Raw genomic sequence first — 25,233 nt, forward strand, 5'->3', positions numbered from 1 at the left:
GGGTTTGAGCCCCAGATATAAATCTATAAGAATTGGCGTCTTCCTGGGTGGCCATACTTTTATGGACATCTAACCATCGAGGTGACCTCCGCAAGAGTCCAGGCGGCCAGTGACCAGAACTGACAATGAGCGCTCGTCGGGGTAAGTCAAGTCTATTTTTGTCTACCTTGACTGTAGTTCTGTTTCACTGGCTGAAAGGGACTGGGTAAGGTCATCTCCTTGTGTGATAATATGTACTTTGCCTTACATGTCCATATATAATAGTATGTTCACTATAATTTCGGCAAATGATATCTTGTAAGGTGATTGATGGACAGAGACTAGACGTGACAATGTATGTTGTAGAAAAAGGTCTGCAGTGCCCTCTTGTGGATTGTTGAGATAGTTCAGAAAGTTTGTGATGGTGGAGATTTTGTTCATGTAAGCGCGGATAGAATCTGGAAGTTTGCAGAGACAAATTCTGGCCAAATTTACGTATCATTCCTTCGGGATTGATGCGGCCCCGTGATGCGGAAGGACAATAGAGGCAGGAAGGACACTGACAGGAATTTTACAGTTGAGGGTTCTCCTTGATTTCTGAAATATTGTGTGAAGGTCTCTAATTTGTACTTACTGATAGTTAGCGGGGTAGTCTGGAGCTGTATGTACGGAGGATATCTATAGCCCTTGAACAAAATCAGGTATTCCACAGATTCCACAAAATGGGTAGTGAGCAAAGTAAGACTGTAGCTGGACACTGCAGACCTAAAAAGACGACTGACATAGTGTCACACAGGAAAGGTAAAGAGTGGGTAAAAGGAAGTTATGAGGTATTAAAGTTTTTGGGTATGTTAGATGATTCCCTGAATGTGCAGAGGTAGGAGACAGCACTTGATGAAAATGGTGGCTGGCTCAAAGACAAAAAGTGGCACACCCAGGCAGAAGGTTGTTTTGATGTAAGTAGAGAGTTGATGACAAAGGAAAGTGGATGGGGTTGATTACTGGAGACTTAGACCAGTGACTACGGACGGACGGACCAGGGCAGAGGGACAGGAATCCTAGAGAGTGCTCATTTAAAAAAAAAAAAAAAAAAATCTTTTGGAATGCAACCAGCACCCTCTTAGACTCCACCCCCGTATCTGGGGTGTTAGAGAAGATGACACGCCCTACCATCTTTTAGTGGTGGCCATCTTAAGACAGTATATTCTTTTCAAGTCCCTGAAAGTTAATTGCCTATAACTCTACACTGTAGGCTGGTTGTAGGATAGCAGCCGAGTCACCCTTGAGGCATCCTGGCGGACGTTTGAAATATAAATAAAATGCCGGCAGGTAAATATTTTTACCAATTTCAAACATTTGCTAAGAGTCTTGAGTGTGCAACGCTGTTTGTTTATTTTGTTTATTTTATTTTTAAACTTATTTGATTCTGACAATTGCAGAAAAATTAGTAGAAAAAGTGTTGCAATGTCTCTGGTACCTGCTTTCTGGAGTTGAAAGAGTTAATCAGGGGGAGATCTCTGTGCAGCTGTGCAGCTGGGCTTTGTCTTATCTATGTCTGTGAGAAGTGGCCTTGAAGCACACAGAAAGCATCTGTGTTGAGTGGGGGAAACAGAGCTGACAATCTAAAAGACTTAAAGGAATTTGCTTGTGATAAGAATACAAAGAGACCCACTCTAGGAAACGTAGACGGCCCCAACAGGGCGGGACAAGGGGGGTGGTAATGGACAAGGATGTCAGCAAGAACAGTCCCCCTCTTCTGAAAGCCCCCCCAAATAGAGTTAGTGCCTTTCATTGTAGAACTCTTCCCTGTTGGCAAATGTTTTCCTCTCTGTGCCCCTACATGAGGATTACCAGTACCTATTTGCCTTTACCAGTGTAGTATTCCAGTATATCTGATGTAGACTCCCACAAGGGGGGTAAAACTCCCCCAGCCAGTACTCCATACTACACGACCTTACAGGGAGTAGACTGGCAGACTAGCCCCTTACTGGATGTTCTCCTTTTCAGTATGCGGATGACCTACTGTTTTTGTTTGCCAGGATGCATTTATTGACCTTATGTGTTTTCTGTTCCAGAAGGGTTGCAAAGTTTCCAGAGACAAACTCCAGTATTGCCAGGAAAAGGTGGTCTTCCTAGGCCACTGCTTCTCAGCCACAGGCAGATACCTGACAGAGGAAAGAAAGCTGGCAGTCCAGAATGTGCCCTGAGGCCCTAAGCCTCTGCACATGTTTCTAGGACTGGTCAGCTCCTGCAGCCTGGAATAAGGTCTGCTGCCTCCAGCCTGAGGTTGCCCCTTGATAATTGAATTGCCTCTTCTCCATTTGCCCTTAGTCAGGAGGCAATTGATGCATTCCATAGCCTTAAGCTGAGAAATCCTGTCTGCCCCGGCCCTAGGCACATTCCACTGAATCAAACTTTTGTTTTATTTTGCACTGAGTATCTAGGCCACAGGTGTTGAGTCCAGGAACGTGGTGGCCTCCCCAGTGACCCATTATTAGGCCCGGTTAGACTCGGTCATGAGGGGAGCCCCTCAGGTGTCAGTAGCTGTAGCCAGCAATCTGCTCAGCAAGGTCAGTGAGTTGCAAACTCAAACCCCACATACCTTGCACGGTGTCCTCACCCAAGTACAGCCCAAGCATCTGAGCAAAGGCCAGACAGCTCAGACTCCAGTGTGCACTCCTGATCCCCCGTCACACTGATAAGGTGCACAGCTCTGAATCCTTCATTCTATCGCTAGACTTCCAGGATTCACAGAGGGGGGAGAGAAGGGTAATTAACCCAGATGTTGAGTTTTTTTCTCATAGATGGCTCCAGGTCTGCAGGAGAAGACAGACGGTTCTACACTGGATATACAGTGGTCAGTGGCGCACATGAGGTAGTACAAGCAGAACCATTCCCTCCACACAGGTCAGCACAGGAGGTGCAGTGACGGCACTCAGGGAAGTGCTACAGCTGGTGGAAGGTAAAAGGGCAAACATCTATACTCAAGGTATAGTCCTGGGGTCTAAACACGACTATGAACCCATATGGAAGGCTAGAGATTTCCTCACCTCTGCAGGGACCCCCTCTAAGCATGGCACGCTGGTTATAGAGCTCATGGATGCTCTCTTACTTCCACAAGAGGTGAGGATAGTAAAAGTTAAAGCACACACAATTTGGTAACTCCACAAGCCAAGGGCAAGTATGTGGCTGACGGGATGGCGAAGGCAGCTGCACAGATGGAGCCCGGAGACTGTCCTGAAGTCTCAGCTGTGAGTTCTGAGCTAAAAGTTTGATCCACAGGTGTTCCAGTCCCTGGTGGCCCGAGAGTCATCAGAAGTGAAGGGAGTGTGGAGGAAAGCTGGAGCCCAGATGCCTATGGGACCTGGATGCTGGGAGAGAGGGTGTGCCTGCCCAGAGCCCTGCACCCGACAGTAAGTCAAGTAGCCTACGGACATACACATCCAAAATGGCCATGCTAGTGCTCATAAACCGCAAGTGGTTTGCCCCGGGCATTACTACCCCTGTCACTAGACTAGTGAAAGCCTGTATAGTCTGTGCCCGCCACAACCCGGGTAAGGTGGTAATGACCCCACAGAAGGTGACACCCAAGCCGCTGTATCCCTTCCAGAGACTGCAGATGGATTTTATCCAGCTACCAAAAAAGGCACGTAGGAGTACGTGCTTGTGTGCATTGATCTCTTTCCAGGGTGGCCAGAAGCTTCTCCCATGACCAAGGCTACTGCCAGAGCCGCAGCCAAGAAGGTGGTGAGTGAGATTTTTCTGCAGGTTTGGACTTCCAGAGACCAATGAGTCCGGTCGCAGAACCCACTTCACTGGACAGGTAAAGACCTGAAACCTTGTCCCTCCTGGGTGTAGAACAGGCCCTGCACACACCACTTCCCGAATTAGTTGTGGGTTTGAGAGAATAAATGGCACTCTTAAGTTAGAGATCCATGAGGCCATGGAAGTAACAGGGAAACCATGGCGCGAGTGCTTTCCTGCTGCCCACCATACAGTTAGGAACACCCCCAACAGAAAGATGGGATTGTCCCCTTTGAAGTATTTTTTGGCTGTGCACCCAGACTAGGCCTCTACTTCCCATAGACCCTATAGCTGATGGCAGGAAACCAGGTGGAACATGCCAGTTGAGCCAGGCCTTGGAAAAGGTCCGCAAAAGTGTTTCTGATTACTTTTTCAGATCCAGACAGAGACCTCAGGACGCATAACCTGAAGCCTGGAGACTACGTGGTGGTAAAGAGACACCAGAGAGACAGTCTGGAGCCTCGCAACGACGGTCCTTTCCAAGTCCTGCTGACCAGTGCCACGTCTGTGAAGCTAGAGGGAAGTCAGCACGCTTCCACGCTTACTTATTCTTCCTGCTAGCTGGTTTCTTCTGAATGACTGTATGCTCAGGGACACCCCAACCCTGACTATCACTGTAACTATAGGGGTGACCAGGATGCCCCCAGGGTAGGAGACTTTACCTACGGTTGGTGCAACAAGACAATGACCTTCTATAACATTGACAGCACAGATAACCCTGTATTAGCAGTGTCTGATGTGTACTGGATTTGTGGGGATAGGAGAGTCAGGTCAGGCCTGGAGGCTGGGAAGGTGAGTGTACGGTGATAACACTTGTGTATTCCTTCCTCGTGATCCCCAGGGATAAGTTTGATCAGACACATAAGAAAAGGTAGAGAATCCCAAAGAATTCTGAAGGTCTGAGAGAGAAGCACCTAGATGACAACGTTTATATAGATACAGTGGGAGCATCAAGGGGGGTCCCAGATGAGTACAAGGCCCACAATCAGATATGGGCAGGTCTAGAGTCCATTATTCCCCAGAGAGCTATGAGCAAAGATGTTGGTTGGGTTAACTGGTTGTATTGTAATCAACAGAGATTTGTGATTGTATCCGAGATGCTTCCCAGAACCACATGGCTTTGGACATGATCCTTGCTGAGAAGGGAGGAGTCTGTAAGATGGTGGGAGTGGCTTGTCGCATGTACATCCCGGATGACATCGCCCCCTATGGATCCATTACCCATGCACTTGAAGAGATTGAAGGACTGTCCAGGGAACTCGAGAGAAACTCTGGGGTGGACACTTTGTCCTTCACTTTGTAGTTGGGGGATTGGAAGGGTTTCCTTTAAGTGGGGGTGATATTGGGGATTGTGATTTTGCTCTCGTCACTTATTGCGTGTTGTGTGGTCCCTCTCATCAAGTCCTCCATGAACCAGATAGCTGTCCGAGCGGTAAGAGGCCATGCGCAAGGAGACGAAGACAGTGGCGCTGCTCTTCTTGGGAACCAGCCTGACAATAAACCCATAAACTACAGAAACACAATTATGTAATTTGAGTATGCAGGCCTGTAAACCCAGAGTGACTGGCCTCCAGGGGATCTGGTGAAGAGTTAACAAAGTCCAGCAGGTAAGGGCTTAGCCTACCTGTATGTACCTGGAGTTTGAGGAGGTCACTCAGGACAGAGTTACAGGCCAGCAAAGCTCAAAAGGGGGGAAATGTTAAAGATATTACACTGGAATCAGACGCCATCTTACGTATTGTCGGACATTTTAAAGATTCAGCATTATTTCACATAACTTTGTGAAATAATAACTAAGTTTGGGTGTTTCCCTCCTGCAAACAAAGGTTTAGTGCTCACTAGCAGCACCTAGTGGAAGGTATCGAGGTGAACACCTGGGGAGTTTCAGTATTTGCATATAGCCAATAGTATTAGACTCCTTTGTGTGCTTACATCCAATAGTGTTACATTTCCTGGGTGAGAACACCCAATTATAGTTGCTACTTTCCTAATTACACGCCTTATGTAAAGTGCCTTATGGTTTTCTATAAATGTGTCAGTCCCACAATAAAGTAGCAGTCTTGTTGCTAACTTCCTGCAAGGACAGGTCTTGTCTTTTCATTCAAGTTAGTCAATTCCAGCGCTGGACACAGACTCATTTAATTTGAAAGTCACCTTACAATGATTAGGGGTTTGAGCCCCAGATATAAATCTATAAGAATCCATAAACCAAGCTAATGAGAAAATAAAAGTCACTATTAGATGTGCGCCATTGTATTAGCTGCACAATAACAGAACCCTCCGCGCTTCATAAGAATGAGAGTGAGAACGTCAGGTGTAAATAATGGAGGATGATGGGAAATAAAAACTTTATTCCAGAACATGTGTGTGTTTTTGGTGTTACATATAGCTTTATGGACATGTTCTGGTCGCGGTGTAGTCACATTAGGCGAAGAGGATTGAATGTTCATCGTATCAGTCAATTTTCCCAACAAAAAAAACCTCACAAAATAAAAGGGAATAAGAGAGAAAGGGCCACATTTATCACTTTTGTGCGCCTAAGTGTAGTAGTTGCGCCTAAATTCAGGCGCACTGTTTTCCAGAATTATCACAAGCTACAACCATCTGTGATAAGGTAATTTCCTGCCTCTTATTAATCACTTTACTTTAACACAGTTTAGGCGCAATTTTGGGGCAGTTTAGGCGTAATGTTAGATTCAGGCACTTACATGTGATCCTGCTACAAGCTCCTCTCTGCTTCTCCCACAGCCCAGAATGAAGATAACGCTCACAGCAGCCTGCACCCAGTGACCTCCTCAGCAGGGGCTTCTCCTGGAGGGGATCCCCCAGTGCTGGTCTCCTGCTGCACCCCTGTAATTCTGCACAGTATCCCCCTCAGACACACTGGTGATACTGTGCAGAATGACATGGGGGACACTTGTCAGTATTATGTGCAACATTCTGTAACGTTCTCTTCTCTCTTGCTGTGAGCTCAGGAATCTGCAGAATGTTTTGTAAATAGAAGCTCCTGTCTGCAGAGTATCTCATGTCTGTATTATATGTTCTAGTGTCTGCAGAGTATCTCATGTCTGTATTATATGTTCTAGTGTCTGCAGAGTATCTCATGTCTGTATTATATGTTCTAGTGTCTGCAGAGTATCTCATGTCTGTATTATATGTTCTAGTGTCTGCAGAGTATCTCATGTCTGTATTATCTGTTCTAGTGTCTAATGTATCTATTATATGTTCTAGTGTCTGGCTGAGCTCTGCTGCTAGAAATGAGCTGTTCTGCAAAGGGGCTCAGTGCTTTCTTCTCAGTTAACGCCACCTTCGGGCTGGAGTGTATTTCCGCCCGTTTTTGCGCCTAAATGAAAAGTCGCAAGTGATGAATATCATTAAGCGCATCAAAACATCTGGATTGCTAGGATAAATGAGGGAAAGCTGGTTATTTTTGCTGCGCAGCTAGTTTGGCATTTAGTTGCAAAAATGGCACAAAAACGGTGTGCCTGAATGAAAAGGCGCAAAAACATCAGAAAAAAACGATTGATACATGTGGCCCAAAGTGTGTTCTTAGATTTGCATAGAGAAGGGTTAAAAACATGAATATTAGTTGATATTATCCCTTCTCAAAATGTAGTAACATATAAAGTGAATTTTTCCATTATCTGTGAGGTGCAGCAGCTCCTGTGTGCAGCAAATGCTCCCTGCAGCCTGATGGCTAAGAATCTGGAGATGGGGGAATCACTTCAGGGGCTGTATCTAAATCTAATCTAAATTTGTGTTTCTAAAATGTAGGAAAACGGAGATATTTATATATAAAAATGGCACCTGATATCCTCACTTTAAACCTGAATATCTCTGGATCCATAGCACCTAGAAACACAATTCAAGATTCATTTGAAAGAAGAGATTCTCCCCTTTCTCTCTGGGGGCCCTGGGCAATTGCCACCTTTGCCTACCCATAGCGCCGGCCCTGCATGTAAGCTTTGCCCAGCATGATCACTGCAGTGAAAAACTGCCTGGCTCCTGCTCTTTGATTTACTTTTTTTTTTATCTCTGTATTTCTCGTTTGTTCATTTACTTTGTTACATTTCTAAAAATAAACTATTTACACAAAATGATGCTCTTTTCCGATATAGCAAAGCATAACCAGAACTGAATACTAAACGTGAATGAAAGATCTTCCTTTCATCTTCTGGTTCCGTTTCAGGTACGGCAGGTCACCTTTCATTATTTACAACAGAATACAACTAATGAAAATCATACTTCAATCCTAAACAATAAGCACAATTAATTCTTGAAGGTTTGGCTGCTGTGGTAGGATCTTCCTAATCACATCCCCATTGCTATATATTGCTAAACTCACAGGACTTCCTATCCCCTCCCTTCTGCCCTTTCTCCCTCTTGAGTTTCTCTCTCCTATTCTCTTTTTTATGCTTATCCTTGGCCTTATCTAATAACTTCTGTCATGATGGTTTACATTTGTTGTAGAATACCTCTTCGGTGTAGTTGCTTGATTATTGGTGACACTAACAGTCACATGGCCATATGGGAGGACGTATGTACGCTGTCCTATCTTTCCCCGTAATACAGCGCCATGCATCGCTGTGGAGAGGGGCAGGGTTGAGCAGCGCTCACCCCCTCCTCTCCCAGCACCGGCGTGTGCCCACCGTAGTACGGTACTGTGGGCACATGTTCATGTGAATGTAGCCTTACTGTAACAATTGGTGCACAACCACACCCCTCTATTCCGCTCTAAAAAAATTACTTTTGTCTTGGGTTTTTACAGAATATAAAAATGTTTCTCTATTTTTAAGTTTTCCTTTAATGAGGATTAACCATTTAGTTTTAGGATGCTAAAAGTTGGTATTTTCTTATCATTTGTTTGATAAAAAGTCCTTTGTGTTTTGCAAAGCCAGAAGCTGTGTTTCTTATTCTTGTTTTGGTTTTCATGAATGCACATACAAAATACAAATTCTTTTAAGGGTTTGAAATTTTTATTTGTATTGGTCCGGCAACTGCAATATACATAAACATCAGAAAGGCATATCTGATAACATCTTTCATAACAATCATACCAGACAAATACACACATGAAAATACAATGCCACAAATGAAATGGAAACATAAGCTGAGCTTATAACATTAAATAAATAAATAGCATACCTACAATATACTTAAAAAAAAAATCACGTTTCATTTACAAAGAAATAAAAAATGTGGTCTTCTGTAATTTCTTACTGAAACAAAGGTGTCATTTTTAACACCTTCTAGTAAGACCAACTAAACCTTGTACATCATTATTTAAAGCCATGAGCACCAAAAAACCAACATAATATATCCCCGGTTGTTAGGGGTATTGTGCTGGCAAGATGTAATGTGAATAATTATCACATGGCCATGGTACCCAATGGGATGCACTTACAAACAAGTTGGACCCGGAGATCATTGGGTATAGAACTATTTTAAGACCTATCGTTATGGATAAATGAGGCCGTAAAAATTAACCTGGTTATTAGATATATACAGTACCCAGTAAGTGACTGATCCATATACATTTCTATATAACTGTAGAAGTTAAAAGTAAAAATCTAAGAAAAAAGTGCGAAAAAAAAAAACAGAACAGTTTCCAGTCAAACCCAATTATACAAAAATAAAAACTCAAATGCAGTTTCACAGGTCAACAACAGTTCACTGTGGCACAGAGTGCCACAAATCCAACACTTTTCTATCAAAAAAGATAGAATCCAGTCTCGCAACCAAATTAATCAGCCCCAGTGCAAAGTTAATGGTGACTCTCAATGTGATTCAGATCAACATAGGAAAAGCACTTTGTTACTGTGTTCTCAGGTGACTGACATAACCATGCATATCAATCCATATCATGTAATACCATGAATTCTTAGGATTATCTCAGCCTCACAACCCTGTCAAACATTAAAGTGCAATTATGCATATTTGAGATAAGTGAAACCGTACAAAAATATACCATAATCCTCCCTTCCATAGATTTATATCATTTTACTCTGTAGGGATTCTACCAAAATAAAATGTGATGGCCAATCCCAGTGCCACATTCATAAAGTGTATGTGTGCTCAAGGGGATAAAAGCAAAGGTTTTACTAGACAAAGCAGCTTCTGGAAATTCAAGTCATAGAAAGCAGTCAAATAAAACTTCTCTACTTTTGAGAGATATATTATTGACACTGTGGCTGCGTCAGAATACCAAGCTGCTCAATGTTGGATACAGCGCAAGAGTAGAATAGAGGCTAAGGATAAGGGAAAAGCCTCAAAGCTTAATGGTTAGGAGTATTTTGGAACTTGAAGTTTAAACTGTACTGGTAACCAGCTTTAAAAGTAGTCATGTATGTGTTGTATTCCTATTTTTGTCGAATGTGGAGTCGCACCCTATACCACAGCGTGAATGTCACACATAGCATGGCAGGAACAGAGTGTAAAATTATACTCAATATCTCAAAAAGTTTCAGGGAGTAAGTACTTATTAATATCCAAAAGCAGATGGTGAAGGAACACTATAAAACAGTATAAAACTAAAATCAAATGAGCATTATCTACAAATTCAAACAATAATAAAAACATAATACAAAACAAAAGATGAGATTTGATGGCGTACAAGCAGTCCCAGCTGTGCACCCCACACCTAAATTGACCCCCGAGGCTCCTTGCTCAATGCTTGGTGGGAGAAGAAACTGAGAACAAAACAAACCCCTTTGGTTTTTATCTGCTTTTCCAGTTTGATGTAATGTGTTCTGATGTGAGCGGCTGCAGGCTCCAGCACTTGAGTCCAAACATGAGATTTGCAGACAACCTTTAATAATGAAATAAAGAACCCAGAAACAGACAAGATGATCACTTGCTGACTTGGCGGGTCTTGAGCTGCCCATGAAAATCAGGATCATTCATGCCCTGAAAAAAAAAAAAAAGAAAAGAAAAAAAAGATAAATAGATGATTATATGCATTAGTGTTTCTTTAAAGCTTACAACATGCAGGCAAGGATGCAAACATTACAGCACGTCACAGCATCAGACAAAAGCACTGTGTGCCTAGAGTAGTCATGTATAGATTACCATATGACAAAAAGGATGGAAATTATGAAGAAATCCTGATACAACTCATTATTGTCAATGGGATTTGTTGCGCATCTTGGAATTGGATCTTTCCCAAGTAAACAGGGAAAATAGAAAGGTGTGAATTCAGGTCACCTTAACTGTGCTACTTGCACATCTTTTCTGGTTACAAAGGCTACCCTGTCGATCATAATTAGATATGGTCACATATAAAAGAATTGTTACTAGTCATGTCATAGCGTATGAAGGTAATAGTCATGGTTTTAATACATACACATAAAACATCTAACACTGTGCAATCCGATGAGCACAACACCAAGCATGCCAAAAACTCATAAATGGAGATGAATTAGGATGCAAAACTCATAGACCTATGAGTGTGTTCAATTTGCTATCCTCTACCAAGAGGAGAAGTATTTTTGAGGTTTCACTTAACATGAGAATAGTGGCCAGCATGCTCTCAACCAATTACCTTCTAAATAAAAATAAGGTAGCCAATGTGAAGTAATGACATACTGAGAGCCTTTAAAATGAGGGGAAGAGAATGTAGATTAATTTCAGCGGGTGATTCCCCACCCCAATTATACACGGCCTGCCAACCATCCGCCGTGTAAAGAAATGGGTAGAAAGAATTTTGTATTTCATCTATACATGTACTGCAATCATTAATCAGAACACTGTTGAAAAGCCAGAAAGCATATACTGGGATCATACTAATAATAATGGGGTAAGAGGAAGAGGGGTGATGGGTCACACAAGTGGGTTAGGCATCTAAGCAGGTTAGTAGAAGCTTGAAAATGTGACAGAAAACTGGAGATAAAGATAAAAAGTAAATACTTACAGGCAAGCCTTCGCTAGCAAAGGCTGTAAGAGGAAAAAGGACCAGTGTAAGTACAGATGATAAAAAAAGTCAGAAGTAGGTTGCAGATAACATCAAAGCCAAGCAGAGAGTGATTAGCAATGTTACTAATTTCTAGGTGTCCATTATTCCACTTGTGATTCTCATATTGTTTCAGAATTCAAGGCCAGAAGTGACCTGCAAAAATCGAATGCAAATACTAACCTGTGCAGCTTGTACAGGAGGTGGCTCATGAGATGAACAACCCGACAGGGCAGCACTGAGATCCTCGAAGCTGTTGATGCGTGCTTTTTTGGTAGGTTCAGGACTTGCAAGAGGTGTGACACTATTGCGTCTCATCAATGGAGGAAAGCCTTTTTTACAATCCTGTCACATATGAGAAGGTAAATGTAGTGATGAATATAAGCGGCTGACAAATTGAATTTTACGTCGATATTAATGAATGCTTATTTCCAAGTATTAAATATGTTTTGAAATCATAAAGAATATGAATATAATAACTCACCTCTGGTCTATCCACATGGGTGTTCACAGCATCTATGCTAAATGTTACCGTCTCAACATGACACCCTGAAGACATAATAATCATTGATTAGATTCAGAAATCCTGTCTATTTAGTCATATTTATATTTAATTGTGTTAAAAAGGGATTTTATTTTGCTATAACCAACACAAAAATCTTCCTGCGTCAGTCATAGAACAAACATGCATTACATGTTCCCCAGCATTTCTCTTTGTACCCCAAAGAACTACACGGCATGAAAAACACTTACCATATGCAAATGGCGTCAATTTCAGCATAGAATGCAGCGGACACTTTAGATATGGCATTTCATCTAGAAATTTGAAAAGATGCAAAGATTTAAAATTGTGCCTAAAGTAATGTTACAAACAGTATAATATAAAAAGGTATACCATACTGAATGTCTTCATACCTGCAGATTTATCCAGAAAATACGATAAGAGGCATCGCATAACAGCTTGATGACAAATAACTAAGACATTCCCCTGTCTCTCCAGCTCCATAATAACAGGTTCCAGGCGCTGCACTAAATCTTGGTAGGACTACAGCAAACCAGAAAAAAAACAGGTATAAAATTCTGCAGCTTCACACAAGCAGTTGTCTAATGATTGTACTTAACACGATGCAATGGCATTTGAACAGCTCACCTCTCCGGATGGATAGCGGTAGTGATATTTATCCTGAGCACGAAGTGCAAATTCCTCTGGAAACTGTTCTTTAATCTCCTCATAAGACTTTTCTTCACACACACCCTGTTAGATATAAAGAAGATCATCATTATCAGCTATCACAGGCTATACAGTAGTTGTATTACAGGAGTTATGGTGGCCATGTACAATAGATTAAGGGGTTGTCTAGGAATAAAATGTTTATTTTTTTTATATATATGGTTGGGGGTACTGTTGCCTTATTCAGGACACATATCAACTTTGCCAACATATGGAGGTGATCAGAAGAGATTGTAGGACTATATAGTACACGCTTTATTCATGGATACTAACATACACACATTTCAGAATTCACCAAGTAACAAAAGATGATATACTGTATTTTAGAGGAATTTATAGCAAAAAGAAAAAAGGAGTAACACTGTGCATTTAAAACAACGTGAAATTCACGTATATTTATTTCATTACCATATTAAAAGCATCTCCACGGGACAAAATCCTATGTTGTATATAATTTACAGTGTCATACTAGTCAGATACTCCAGACTTGTCTATTATGTATATCTGGAGTATGACACTAATAGATATACAGCATAGGTTTTTGTCCTGTGGGGATAGCATAACTTTTTACTTAGACACTACCCAGGAGGTGCTTTTGGTTTGAGTAGTGGCTATGAACCACAATTTACATGTTTTTCTGATATTACACCTGCTGTAATTATGTGCGTTTTTTAATATGGTACTGAAATAAATATACATGAATTTTGTGTTGTTTTAAATGAACAGCGTTACTACTTTCTACTTTTTGGTATGAATTCCGTTTTAAAGTATTTTTTAACATGAGGCGGGGGTTCTACCCCACGGTGTAGTAGATGTGTTGAAAATGTGGTATTTAATTGAATTTTTAAGGAGTTGGACAAAATTAAAAGTTATGAAATGGAAAATAAAAAACTTCCATTAGAGTAATTAGGGGAACTAAAAACTATTTTTGGATCAAGTTGCTGGTATCCCAACTAATCAGCAAGTTATTATGTGAATAGGTAACAATGGTCCATCTCCTTTAAACTAAAGGGCTTCATGAAGTCATAATACATCTCTATATTCCATACCATGATGGGAACTTACAGCATCAAGCTCATTTAAAGCCTTCCACTGCTCATAGGGTACATTCAATGCTTCTGCTGTCTGAATAGTTCTTTTCAGCTGACTTGTCCAGACTTTCAGCTCTTTTAAGTTCTGGTCTCCAATATATTTCTTAAGGGCAACAGCAAACTGTCATAAAAGTATAAAAAAACAATACCTTTAGTCAAAGAAAAAGCAATTGCCTAGAATAGTTCTTTAAGGCAAAACAAAAATTAATAATAACCTTTTTCCCTCTCTGTGATAACCCAGAATCGCCACCAATTTTTCCCTTGAGATTGCTTTCACTTTCACCAGCTCTGCATAAGTATATGCAACGTGGCTGGACATGGATATTCATAAGATAGTAAACTATCTTGCTTTGAATGTGATCCTGAACTCTGTTCACCAAAAATCTTCGGCCAACATCAATGACAATGATCATGGAGAGGTCTCTGTAAAAGACAAGATTAAGAAAATGAAATATTACGTATAAACTATTCAAATACCAAACTTAACTTCCCCGCATTTTAACATAACTAACTCATGATGTTATTGTGAATAAGTGTATCCACATTAATGACTAAACAAGTAATAATAAAAGCCAGGGCAGGACAAAAAAAAACACTACCTGTCATGATGGTCCGGATCAAGAGGCTCATACATGTTCTTGTAGCAGTTGATTCTTTTCATGAAGTCATCCAATGCTTCTTTTGATGAACATCCTTTGTAGTCTGGGCTGGATAATTTTACTTCCTGCAAACAAAACAAGATGCTATATTTAATGAGGAGGGGAGAATAATTAGTGAATATCCAGGATACCCCTCTATTCATGGTTAGTCAAACAAGCCACCAGAATAGGCAGGTTTTAACCCAATGAGCATAGGCAACATGTGTAGGTTAAGCCAAGTCTTCAAAGTGAAATATGGCAAAATAGTCAAAGATACTTCTATAGGAGACACTTACCATAACATTGCTTGCAACCACTGATGGATCATCACATATAGATTCAATAAAGAATACCTAAAAAAATTACAATGGTTAAATAGATTTTAAAATTATAATGCTTATAATTCATTATGTTAAATGTGGTGACATAGTAAATCATTAGCAATATGATTATACTGTTTATGCTAACAAATGAATGCTAATGTTCAAACTACAAATAAGTAAAAAATGTACCATAAAATGATAGATGGCAACTGAATAAAAAAATAGGCTTCCTTTGTTCATTGTACATTTCTCAATATTACACCAGTTTTCTTTTTGAGACAACTAACCTTAAAATCATTTTCTTTGGCAAAGTCTATCACCATTGCTCTTCTCTCTCTTGTTGTATTTGTAGCATCAAAAACCTAAAATAAAAGAAATTCTTGTAAATTCAAGAATCCAAAAGGTTTAACAAGTATGAATCTAGGCCATTAAATGTTGGAGACTTACAGCGATTTGTCCACCTTCCACAGTTAAGTAGGACTTCACATCTGCTAAAGCAGCTAAGGCACATTGTCTAGAGAAAAACAGGAACAACCATATAAATTTATATACAGATTAGAATCAAATGTTAAAAAGACAACTTTTATAAAAAGAATACCAAAAAAGTCTTCTGGCTACAGAGAAAACTTCTGAAATGTTAAACAACGGGCTAACCCAATATAATGAATATTAATAGACCAACCTTCTGACTTTCATGGCTTCCTGGTTGTCTGCACGGAAGAAGTCAAAGGAGCTGAAATCCTTCACTGCTTCTCGTCTGTACTCCCCAACATTAAACACTGGGAAAGAGATGACCGCATTTAAATAGGGAATAGATGTTTAAGTCTTAAAGATATGTTTTCATCATCTCAAACTAATACCAAAAAAATAAGGCTGTAGAAAAAGCAGATAACGCATTGGAAAGTGTAGATTAACAACTGGCCAGAAAAGCCAACTAGACAGCTTATACGGCTATATTATAATAAGATTAAGCCAATGAGATAAGTCATCCCCACGTATCTATGGTCTAAGGGTTTGAAGATAAGATAATACCTTTTGTAGGAACTCCACTCCAGTTGAGGTAACGAGTAAGTTTCTTTGAAATATAAGTTTTTCCACGAGCTGGCAACCCCACCATTACAATCACGGTTGGAGAATTGGCAAGCTGGGGTCCACCTACTGTAGAAGAAGATGGAAAATTAATTTTAGTACCACTATTTCTATGTTAAAAGATCTTTACTTGGTTCACAACGATTTCCAGTCTGCAGAAACAAGCTTTCAGTCTGACCCAAGGTCTGAAATTTATCCAGTAAGACAATGGACTACCGTAGGTCTGTGCTGACTAATCTCCCCGCAGGATATAAAAGAAATGTGAGAACAATTGACACAGCTATTGGGATAGATAATTGCTTTATCCCAGACAGCACATACTGTCTATTCTGTGCCAGAAACTTGGCAGAGATCAACATTCCTAGCTCACATTCGGAAACACAAACACGAGTATCGTCATCAGGCAATGTGCCGAAATGTTTGAAGAATCGTCATTTCCATCTATATGTAAGTCACTTTGTACAGTGAATTTGTGTTATATTCAGTCATACTGTTTACAAGACAAAAGGAATCCCTTAGGATCTGACCCTTTTCCTCTTCCTTTTGTGTGTAATTAGAAATGAATACAGTGAAAGGCAAGTGTCCAACCCAGCACCCAAGGCAAGCAAGCAGCAGGTGCAGAATGTTACTGTCCAGGACCTACAGGACTTCTAACAAGTATACCACAACTTTTGTAGTCACCAGATCCTTTCACACAATGTAATGAACACATTGTCTAACCCTAAACCCATACCACAAATGTAAAACAAAACTCTACCAATCCTATTCTTCAACAATTCTACACAGTAATAATTCTCAAAATATAACTCTTCAGAAAAAAAAAAAATTATTCTACTGATATTAAAGTCCCCTCCGCATCTAAGAATAAAATGGTTCTCAAAATGTGGTATACCAGACTCACGTTTTTTAAGGCTGATCATTCCTATATGATACGTAGTTGAAGCTGGGTGCTGAAAAGAGCGCTGTAGCTTAGAGTGAACGCAGTCTGGCACACGAAGGTCATCCTTTATGTTAATATGCATCATCAGCATGTAATCTGCTAATCTGACCCCGCCTCCATATATCAGCTGTATATCCATATACCAATAGACTAAAATAACAGGCACAAGTAAAAGGCATCAAAAATTAAAAGAGAAAAGAAATCCAAGCACCACTTCCAAAACTAATAAATTATGTAGAAGTTGTAAAGCTAATGCAGATGTTTCCTACTACAAGTCATGAGCCATCTACTGTTTAATTCCACTTACATATCAAAGCCCATTCATTAACATTCAGCAAGAAGACACCATCTGCTGACTCACTATGCATCACTTCTCTGCCCCAAGGGACACAGCTGTCAGAGAGACTTATCCCTCCATCTCCTTTCACTATTCATTTTCTTTGTACAGTTATATTCAATGAATCCATCCTGCCATAATCCATACATTGCATTATGATCTTGCCTTACATCAAATTAGGACCAGGAAAAGCTCACCAATAACCACATAAAACTAATTTGCCATAGATAAAATGTTCAGTGTACCTCTACATACTAAATTCATTTCTGCACATAATTATCCATAATTTGGTACCATTAAGAACCCACAGCAAAAAGGACAAAATTCATTTTACCACATTATTCCACAATGTCCAATGCATTACAGCAATTTTAAGTACAACACAATTCATATTTATACGCCAAGCCTGAGGTAGCATTACGGCGACAAATAACTGCAGGTGCCAACATAGGACATGCAAACATAACTATTCTCATTACCATCATTTTAACAGTTGATTTTAGAAGCAAGGGGGCCCGTGGATGACAACTATAAGAAGATTATTGCCGTCACAGTGCCTGGACCTAAAAGTATGTGTTCCTGGTTGATTTTGATTGTAGATTTCTTTTAAGCCAAGTGAAAATGTCAGGATATTGTGTTTTATTAAAATAAAGATAAATATGGAAAATGTTTTTAAAAAAAAAATATATTTTTAACTTGCAAACTTGGTTACACAATTTGCCATTTCCTGGTGACGCCTTCCCTTTCGCATAGCCAGAAGTGACTGGCAGTGGACTGTCCAATACTTCCAGCTTCCTCTGCCTTTCAAAAAAAAAAAAAAGAAAAAAAAAGAAAGAAAGCGCTTGCATGAAACAGAACAAGCTGGCACGCTCAGTCACGAGCGCAGCGTAGAGGAGAAATATCTGACATGGCAATTTATACAGGTAAACTATGCAAGCTGGGAAAGCTAGGGTTAATGGTGCATGAAGACCACAGAAGGTACTACAGTGTGTCACTAGCCCAAACTCATTGACAAACTCATATTACCATAATGAGCCTATAGGAAAAAGGATATTAAGAATCCTACAACTATATAGTAAAATAAAAACCATTATAAAGCAGAAAGGCCCAGACTAATGCCGGAAATCCAGTCTGACTGGAAAGTTAGTCTAAAGGATGAGTGTTAATCTTAAATAACCCTCCGCAGAGGGCACAGAGTAAACTTCTTTTAGCTCCATAATCCGGACATCACGTCTACCTGCCTTATCCGACATCATTCAGTGACATGTGATGCGGGATTAGGAAAAGGTCTCACAGACTTTTACTAGGCTACAGCGCTGTCATTTACAGAGGAGCAAACCTTTTTGCCTATGTACAAAAATTTCCCTAAACATCTAGCATTTTCGGGCACTTTTCACATCCTACAGAAGCAAATAGGATAAAACACCAGAAAAAAAAAATGTATACAAAAAAAAAAAATCCAAATGAAAAAACATAAAACAATAAGACGTTTTAAAAACTACACAACTGAGGCAAACAACATTGGCTGAAATGAGGATGGCCTAAACCTCATGTCATTGTCACCACTTCTATCCCCCCCACCCCCCACAGTGAATCAGATCATGAGCGTCACAGCAGCAACTCATTGTCCCTCCCCTAGAAGGATAGTTTTGAGGAACCCTTAGTATTTCACAACAGACTCAAATTTATCTGGATTTTTAGAGAAAAAAAAAATGGATATGTTTTCCAAAAACTTGTATGAGCAACGTCTATTTATTCTTCCGCAAAACTGATGAGCTTAACCAATTTCCTATATTTACATAATGCTGACCAGGTTGATAAGTTTTACAACTTGTAGTGTTTATATGACAGTATTTGGAATAATACATTAGAGGCCCAAAGAATTGGGAGATAAACATTGCTTGTCAGCTACGGTGCTTCTGGTTAAATTAAAAAAAGTATAAAAAGCCACCAATCACAAAAAAAAAAGCCTCAACACTATGGAAGGTGTTTCATTCTACATTTCATGTAACCTAAATGACCCCTTATGCTATAACCCAGAGATGCACTCACATGGAAGCAGTCAGCAGGCCTGGTGTCAGAGCCGCCCTGCACAGCCCCTATAACCATGGGGAACGTCAGCAATTCTAGACTATGTAACAAACTGCAAGTAAGGCTCATTGGAAGACAAATGACAAAGGTTTTACCATTTCTATGTAAACTCCTTGCAGAAATGCATGTAGTTACATAGAATATTTCATACGGTACAATAAGATTATGAAAGACTAGAAATCATCAGGGGACGTGGATTATTCTGTGAGGAGAGAGGTCAATGATGGGGCATTACTGGAGCAGTTCTTGGGAGGTGTCCACTATAGATCCAGACTAGGAGCTGTGCTCCCTATGACTCAGCCTGTGTGACTGCGGGGACATGTCACCTGCAGGAGTGATGCTGCCTCCCTCAGTAAGACAATGGCCTGTACTCCAGGGAGTCAGCACATGAGGCAGCAATGATGCTCACATACCCCTCCCCTCCTCTGCCATGCCCATCCCCGGGGATTCCGGGGCAATGCAGAGGCACAGGGTGCTGCCATGTGGGTGATCACACTCCCCAGGTATCACATGACAGTCCCGGGTCACTTACCATTGATGGGCACCTGGGGCATCTCGTCCCGGGGCAACCAGATCTTCTTGATCCTGTTCTGCATAAGCTCCATAGGCATAGCAGCGGATGATCAGACACAAGTCTCCAGTAATCAGGGCGCTCGCCAAGGTAATCCAATAGCGCGGGCCACTAGCGGGCACACATGGCACCGGCGATCACAGGCTGGAATGAAGGCTGATCCTCAATGTAGACACTTCAGCCAGCCGCTGCTGTGCTGACTAGTCAGTGTTAGTAGGGTAGATGCTGCTGCGCTATCGCTTCTCCTCTCTCATCTGAACGCATCCCAATCTCTGCCGCCTGTAAAAAACCCCGGCCGGCAAAAAAGCAACGTGACACCCGTGACGTCACCGCAAAAGTCCCCACCCCTCTCACCTGTTGATCCGCGCTGCCACCTAGCGCCTGCAAGGCTCCACTACAAGAATAAGGTGACGCAGCCGCCGCACGTACTAGTTAACCCCTAGCGTGCTGGAGCTACATTGCTCGATAATCTGCATCTGCATTGATAGATAATTATACACATTTATAGTAATATATTATATTAATATAATAATGGTAATGGCGTCCGTATCCCCAGTACTTATATCATACATCGTGTACAGATACATCACTAATGACCATAAAGATGTGTAGGTGATACAGTCTATTACAGTACTACACATCCCAGGAGTCTTATAGAACACTATGGCTGAAGATGAAGGGGGATTATCCGGAGAACTTCATACGAACGTTTCCTCAATGTTTCCTGCCATTTCTACATTACTGACATGTAACTGCATATTATAGAAGGAGGGGTATTTATAATAACCCTGCCACAATATTGTACAGTAATGGTCACCATGCAGTGTATGGGGTGTATTATGCAGCATGAGGGGGAGACACAGGGAGGGGGGTCCAGGCAGCTCTCTGCTCTCGCACGTCCCTCACGTTCTCCGCTGCTCCCCGCCCCCACCTCACACTAGTCATCTAGTATCCTGCCCCCATCACAGCCATGCACCGGACTGCCTCACAGACAATGTATACATCATGAGTAATGGAATATATATATATATATGTGTGTGTGAATATAATGTGGAAAATGGCAGTGTGAGATTTGATTAAAATAAATGTGTACTTTTATTCACAAGTGACCCAGCATACGGTGGCATCACCCTTTGTAAACTCCAGACCTGAGGAGCTAAAGTTCCCCATGCTGACATTTTTCTGATTTTAATAAATAAAAACAGAATAAGTCTGCACTCAGATGTGATATTCTACGTAACATTTGCGTGCTCTAAATATGCAGTGTCACCCGGCAGAAAAATGCAATTGTAAAAACTATATGACGAATAAAGGCACCGTCCCATCTGCTAAAATGGACTTCAATTTAAATCAAAAAGAAAAGTCATGTACATATATAACATGGCTGATTGCTCGATATAACCCTTATTGTGTATATATAGAAAGATAAGTGAAGTGTACCTGGGCCCAAGTAAACCACCTCTATATTGAAATTTATATTGTAAAAACTACTCATAAAAATAATCCCCAGGGCCAATAAGGAAAGGAGGCAGGAGCTCTGACACACGTTTGGCATTCCCTTGAGGTGCTACTGATCTACAGAAATAGTGATGTATATGATATCTCCGTAAAGAACAAATTTGCAAATTATGTGGGAATCTCAGAATGCGATATAAGAAAATATTCCCAGTCCGTGTTCTATATTTCTAACTCACTTGTGGTATTTCTCACTCAGTGCATTTCTCCGGAACACCTGCGCAGGCTGGGCAGTATAACCATCTGACCAGGACCCCGGTATCAGCTGAACAGGACGCCGGTATCAACTGACGGCACTGGGAGAGCAGAGAGACGCGCCACACCACGAACTGGACAGTATGCAGAAACTACATGAAGACACAGGGAGCGTTTGTAGGACTACGGTGCAGTGAGTAACCCAAATGCATATATGAGAGAGAATAGAAAAGCTTGCTGTAGGGATTATACAAATTCCTGTGCCGTAGTGACTGCACGCACTGCAAACTAAGTATGTGTTAAGAATCGGGATTCACATGCATCGGAAGGATGACTAAGTTCTCAAGTAATATGTCATATAAATTATTATTAACTGTGTTGTTTCTTATCCAATTTATTTTACCTCCACATAGATGTGGAAAATATCCGGTGCAGATTTGTGGTATATATAATCTTGAATATGTATACAGGTCAGTCAGTCCCGTAATCACTTATCATCAATCCTATATCAGATACGATTCCTACCATACCTATGGTTTAAGATATGGTTTCTTTATTATATAGACTCATCAAGGGTTATATCAAGGAATCAGCCATATCATATATCTACAGGCCTTTTATCCATGATATACAAATTTTAATATTTTTGGACAATACATTAATTTTTTGAGGAAAATTAAACATTCACAATGGATTAAATCAATGTTCCCCAACCACAGGTCCACGGCCCAAAACCGAGCCGTGGAACATCTAGTACTGGGCCGTGGAACATCTAGTAGCGGGCCATGGCGTCCACTGTAAAAACAAAAAAATAAATAAATACTCACCTTCTCTGTTCCCCTGCAGCAGTCTTATTTTCCTTTATTTAATTTCCATGCTAATACACTGCTCTATTGGCGGCGGGCGTCATGACGTCATTACATTGTGTCTATCGACAATAGAACCATGCATTAATGTGAAAGAGAAGCGAAGGAAGAGAAGACTGCTGCAGAAGAATGAGGAAGGTGAGTATATTTTTTTACAGAGTTCGGCTTGGAAGGGGGGCATTAGAAGCAGGGGGTGGGGTAAATGGGAGGAAGGCATGATGCAGGAAGACATGGGAGGGGGCATGCTCCAGGAAAGGGGACTTTGGAGGGGAGCATGCTACAGGAAAGGGAACACTATAATTATATATAGGGGGTGCTTCTTCAGGAAATTGGACCATATAAGCTAGGCACACAGGGAGTTATGGTGAGGCATGCAAATATACATTTTTGGCTATGAAACTATGACACTAGACCGCATCCCCCCACCCACATGTCCCTGGTGAAAATGTATGTTTACAGCCGGGCCCCTGGGCAAAAAAAAGTGAATAAAAACTTATTTGGACACCTTGGGGCTGCCCTGAAGAGGATTAGATCCCCCAGTAAGTGGAACGGGGTATCCCTTGGGGAAACGGAGGTAGTGTAAGGGGTTGACACTCAGGATCGAAGACGGCGCCGGTTGTTAGAGCTGTGATATACCACTGTTACCCGCAGCTTCTGGTGCCGAATCAGTTTGTGAGCCTGTGCCAGAAGTTCGGCATAATAGCATATTCCTGTGCTGGAAGTATCTTCCCGCAAAGATGTACTATGATGTCCATGCATACGAAGGGGTTAAAACATGTTTAAATAAACACACAGTGAACAAAAGTTTACACCACTTTTACGTAAACAGTTGTATCCAAGGACAACTATCTTGTTTCTAAGGGACAAGATGGTAACATTTATGGGAAATCATCTTTACACATGGAATTTTTTTAATTAAATGTAATTGGAGACGTATATATATGGCAGATAAATTAAATGCCAAGATAAGAATGGGGTTTTTGAAAGGAAGCAGTTTCCAGACCAATAGTGGAGTAAAAGTAAGAGGAGGAATAGCATCTCCATTATATGTTCTACCCCCTTTAAGATCCACACCTGCTTAAAAAACTGCATTAGAAAACCTCAATGTGGGAACACAATCTAACAGTGATGGCTATGTGTTTGGAGTTAGTTCAGTTTCTCAGTTATCAGAGTTGAATACCGAATAAAATATAGAAAAATTGAGTAATTCTTGTGTATATTACACTGTTGCTGATATTCTGGTATAAAATGGTATAAAATGGGCTGGGGGTGGTATAAAATCGTCTAGGCCACTTTAACCCCAGGTATAGTTTAGGGTTATACTGGGGGTATACTTTGGCCTGTTACACCAGTATAAGGTAAAGCCAAGACAGCATGACTACTAACTACTGAGTAAATTTATTGGGTTTTACTAATTTATCTTGTAATCCAACATTATGCAAGTCACTTCTCAGTGGATTTTATTACCGTATTCACGAATTCTCCTGAGAATCACCTGAGCAAAATACAATTGTTCTATGTAGTAAAGAGAGCGCTTTTCTGCTGTGATTAGGACGTTTGCTTAGAACTGAGTCAATACAGGTTTCACAAAGAAATACTACACCAATATCCTGATAAATGTAGGGTTTACAACATAACCAGTGACCTGATTTCCACACAAGGCACATCTACTATTGTTTTAATAAACCTAATTTCTAAAGGCTTTTAAGATTTATCATTCTCTTTTCACCAGTTTTTGTTGTTAAAAAGTCGCATTTGACTATTTACACATTTATTAGCAACTTTTTCACTGAGAAAACTTCATAGTCATTTTTTTATATATCACTGGCTAACCACATTTATTAAAGAATATATTTTGAATAACTCAGGTGCAAATCCACTCCAGTCCCTTCTGGAATAGGAAATACTAAATAATTAGCTATGTAAAAATTTTAGACCTCTGTGCAAGTTTTCCACAAAAAAGTCACAAATACACTAAAAACCTTAACACCTCAAATGCAACATTTATCAATCAGCCTAAGCCACTATTATAAATCTGATTAGCAGAAGAGCTCTTAGGGGAGTTCAAAAACTGGCACATAAATCCTGCCAAATGATTACTCTCCCCCACTGAAAATTGGTGTTAGCACCAGCGTATATATCGTACTACCTCAGGCAGTACTACCTGCAGGACAGTGGGAAGCAGCATCTTACAAGCTGTCAAATGCTACGTTGCTTAAAGGGCACCTGTCATCAGGTCTGTGTCACTAGTCCTGTCACCTCTACCTGTTGGAGCAGATCACAAGGATCCCATCCCAGCCTTTATCTAGTTATTTCATACATTATTCATTGTAAAATCATCTATTTTTTATCATGTAAATGAGGCTGGTCACATGGTCAGAGGCAGTGATGTCACCCCTGTTCCCCCTCCCCTCTCCTCCCCCTGCTCATGTCTGTGTGTAATGTATAGTAAAGCATGGCTAGTGTGTGCTGCATCTGCTGACATGCTGCATCCTCCTAATATACAGGTGAGAGACACAGACATCAGCTACACATGAATCTGACATGTTCTGCTGTAACATGGAGCTGCTGTATCTCTCCTAAACACACACACAAGCACACACAGGCTGCAGGGG

At 40.8% G+C, this 25,233-nt stretch overlaps 1 protein-coding gene across 2 annotated transcripts; it reads right to left on the reverse strand.

The window, feature by feature from the left end:
- Positions 1-8,737: 8,737 nt before the first annotated feature.
- PFKFB3 (6-phosphofructo-2-kinase/fructose-2,6-biphosphatase 3) lies at positions 8,738-20,335 on the reverse strand. Of its 2 annotated transcripts, none has more exons than XM_072147435.1 (15): positions 20,004-20,335; positions 16,047-16,172; positions 15,697-15,793; positions 15,462-15,528; positions 15,302-15,376; positions 14,988-15,044; positions 14,653-14,777; positions 14,269-14,476; positions 14,028-14,174; positions 12,882-12,986; positions 12,647-12,776; positions 12,485-12,547; positions 12,216-12,280; positions 11,915-12,076; positions 8,738-10,689 (listed from the first exon to the last, which is right to left on the reverse strand). In XM_072147435.1, the coding sequence occupies exons 1-15, from the start codon at positions 20,080-20,082 to the stop codon at positions 10,633-10,635; spliced, it is 1,563 nt and encodes a 520-aa protein (XP_072003536.1). In that variant the 5' UTR covers positions 20,083-20,335; the 3' UTR covers positions 8,738-10,632. The 2 variants fall into 2 exon arrangements, with proteins under 2 accessions (XP_072003536.1, XP_072003535.1); XM_072147434.1 differs by lacking the exon at positions 20,004-20,335 and adding an exon at positions 17,005-17,140.
- Between the last annotated feature and the right edge of the window lie 4,898 nt (positions 20,336-25,233).

Source organism: Engystomops pustulosus, chromosome 4 (assembly GCF_040894005.1).
Source record: "Engystomops pustulosus chromosome 4, aEngPut4.maternal, whole genome shotgun sequence".
Taxonomy (NCBI): domain Eukaryota; kingdom Metazoa; phylum Chordata; class Amphibia; order Anura; family Leptodactylidae; genus Engystomops; species Engystomops pustulosus.

Bases quoted from the DNA above. Each gene is read 5' to 3' on its own strand.
- PFKFB3 (XM_072147434.1), bottom strand. From the start codon at position 17,134: ATGCTGATGATGCATATTAACATAAAGGATGACCTTCGTGTGCCAGAC. The intron at 14,778-14,987 runs GTAAGTGTCTCC...TTTTGTTTGCAG, and splicing joins TGGTTGCAAGCAATGTTATG to GAAGTAAAATTATCCAGCCC. The intron at 14,477-14,652 runs GTAGTGTTTTTT...TGTCTTTTACAG, and splicing joins GATCCGGACCATCATGACAG to AGACCTCTCCATGATCATTG.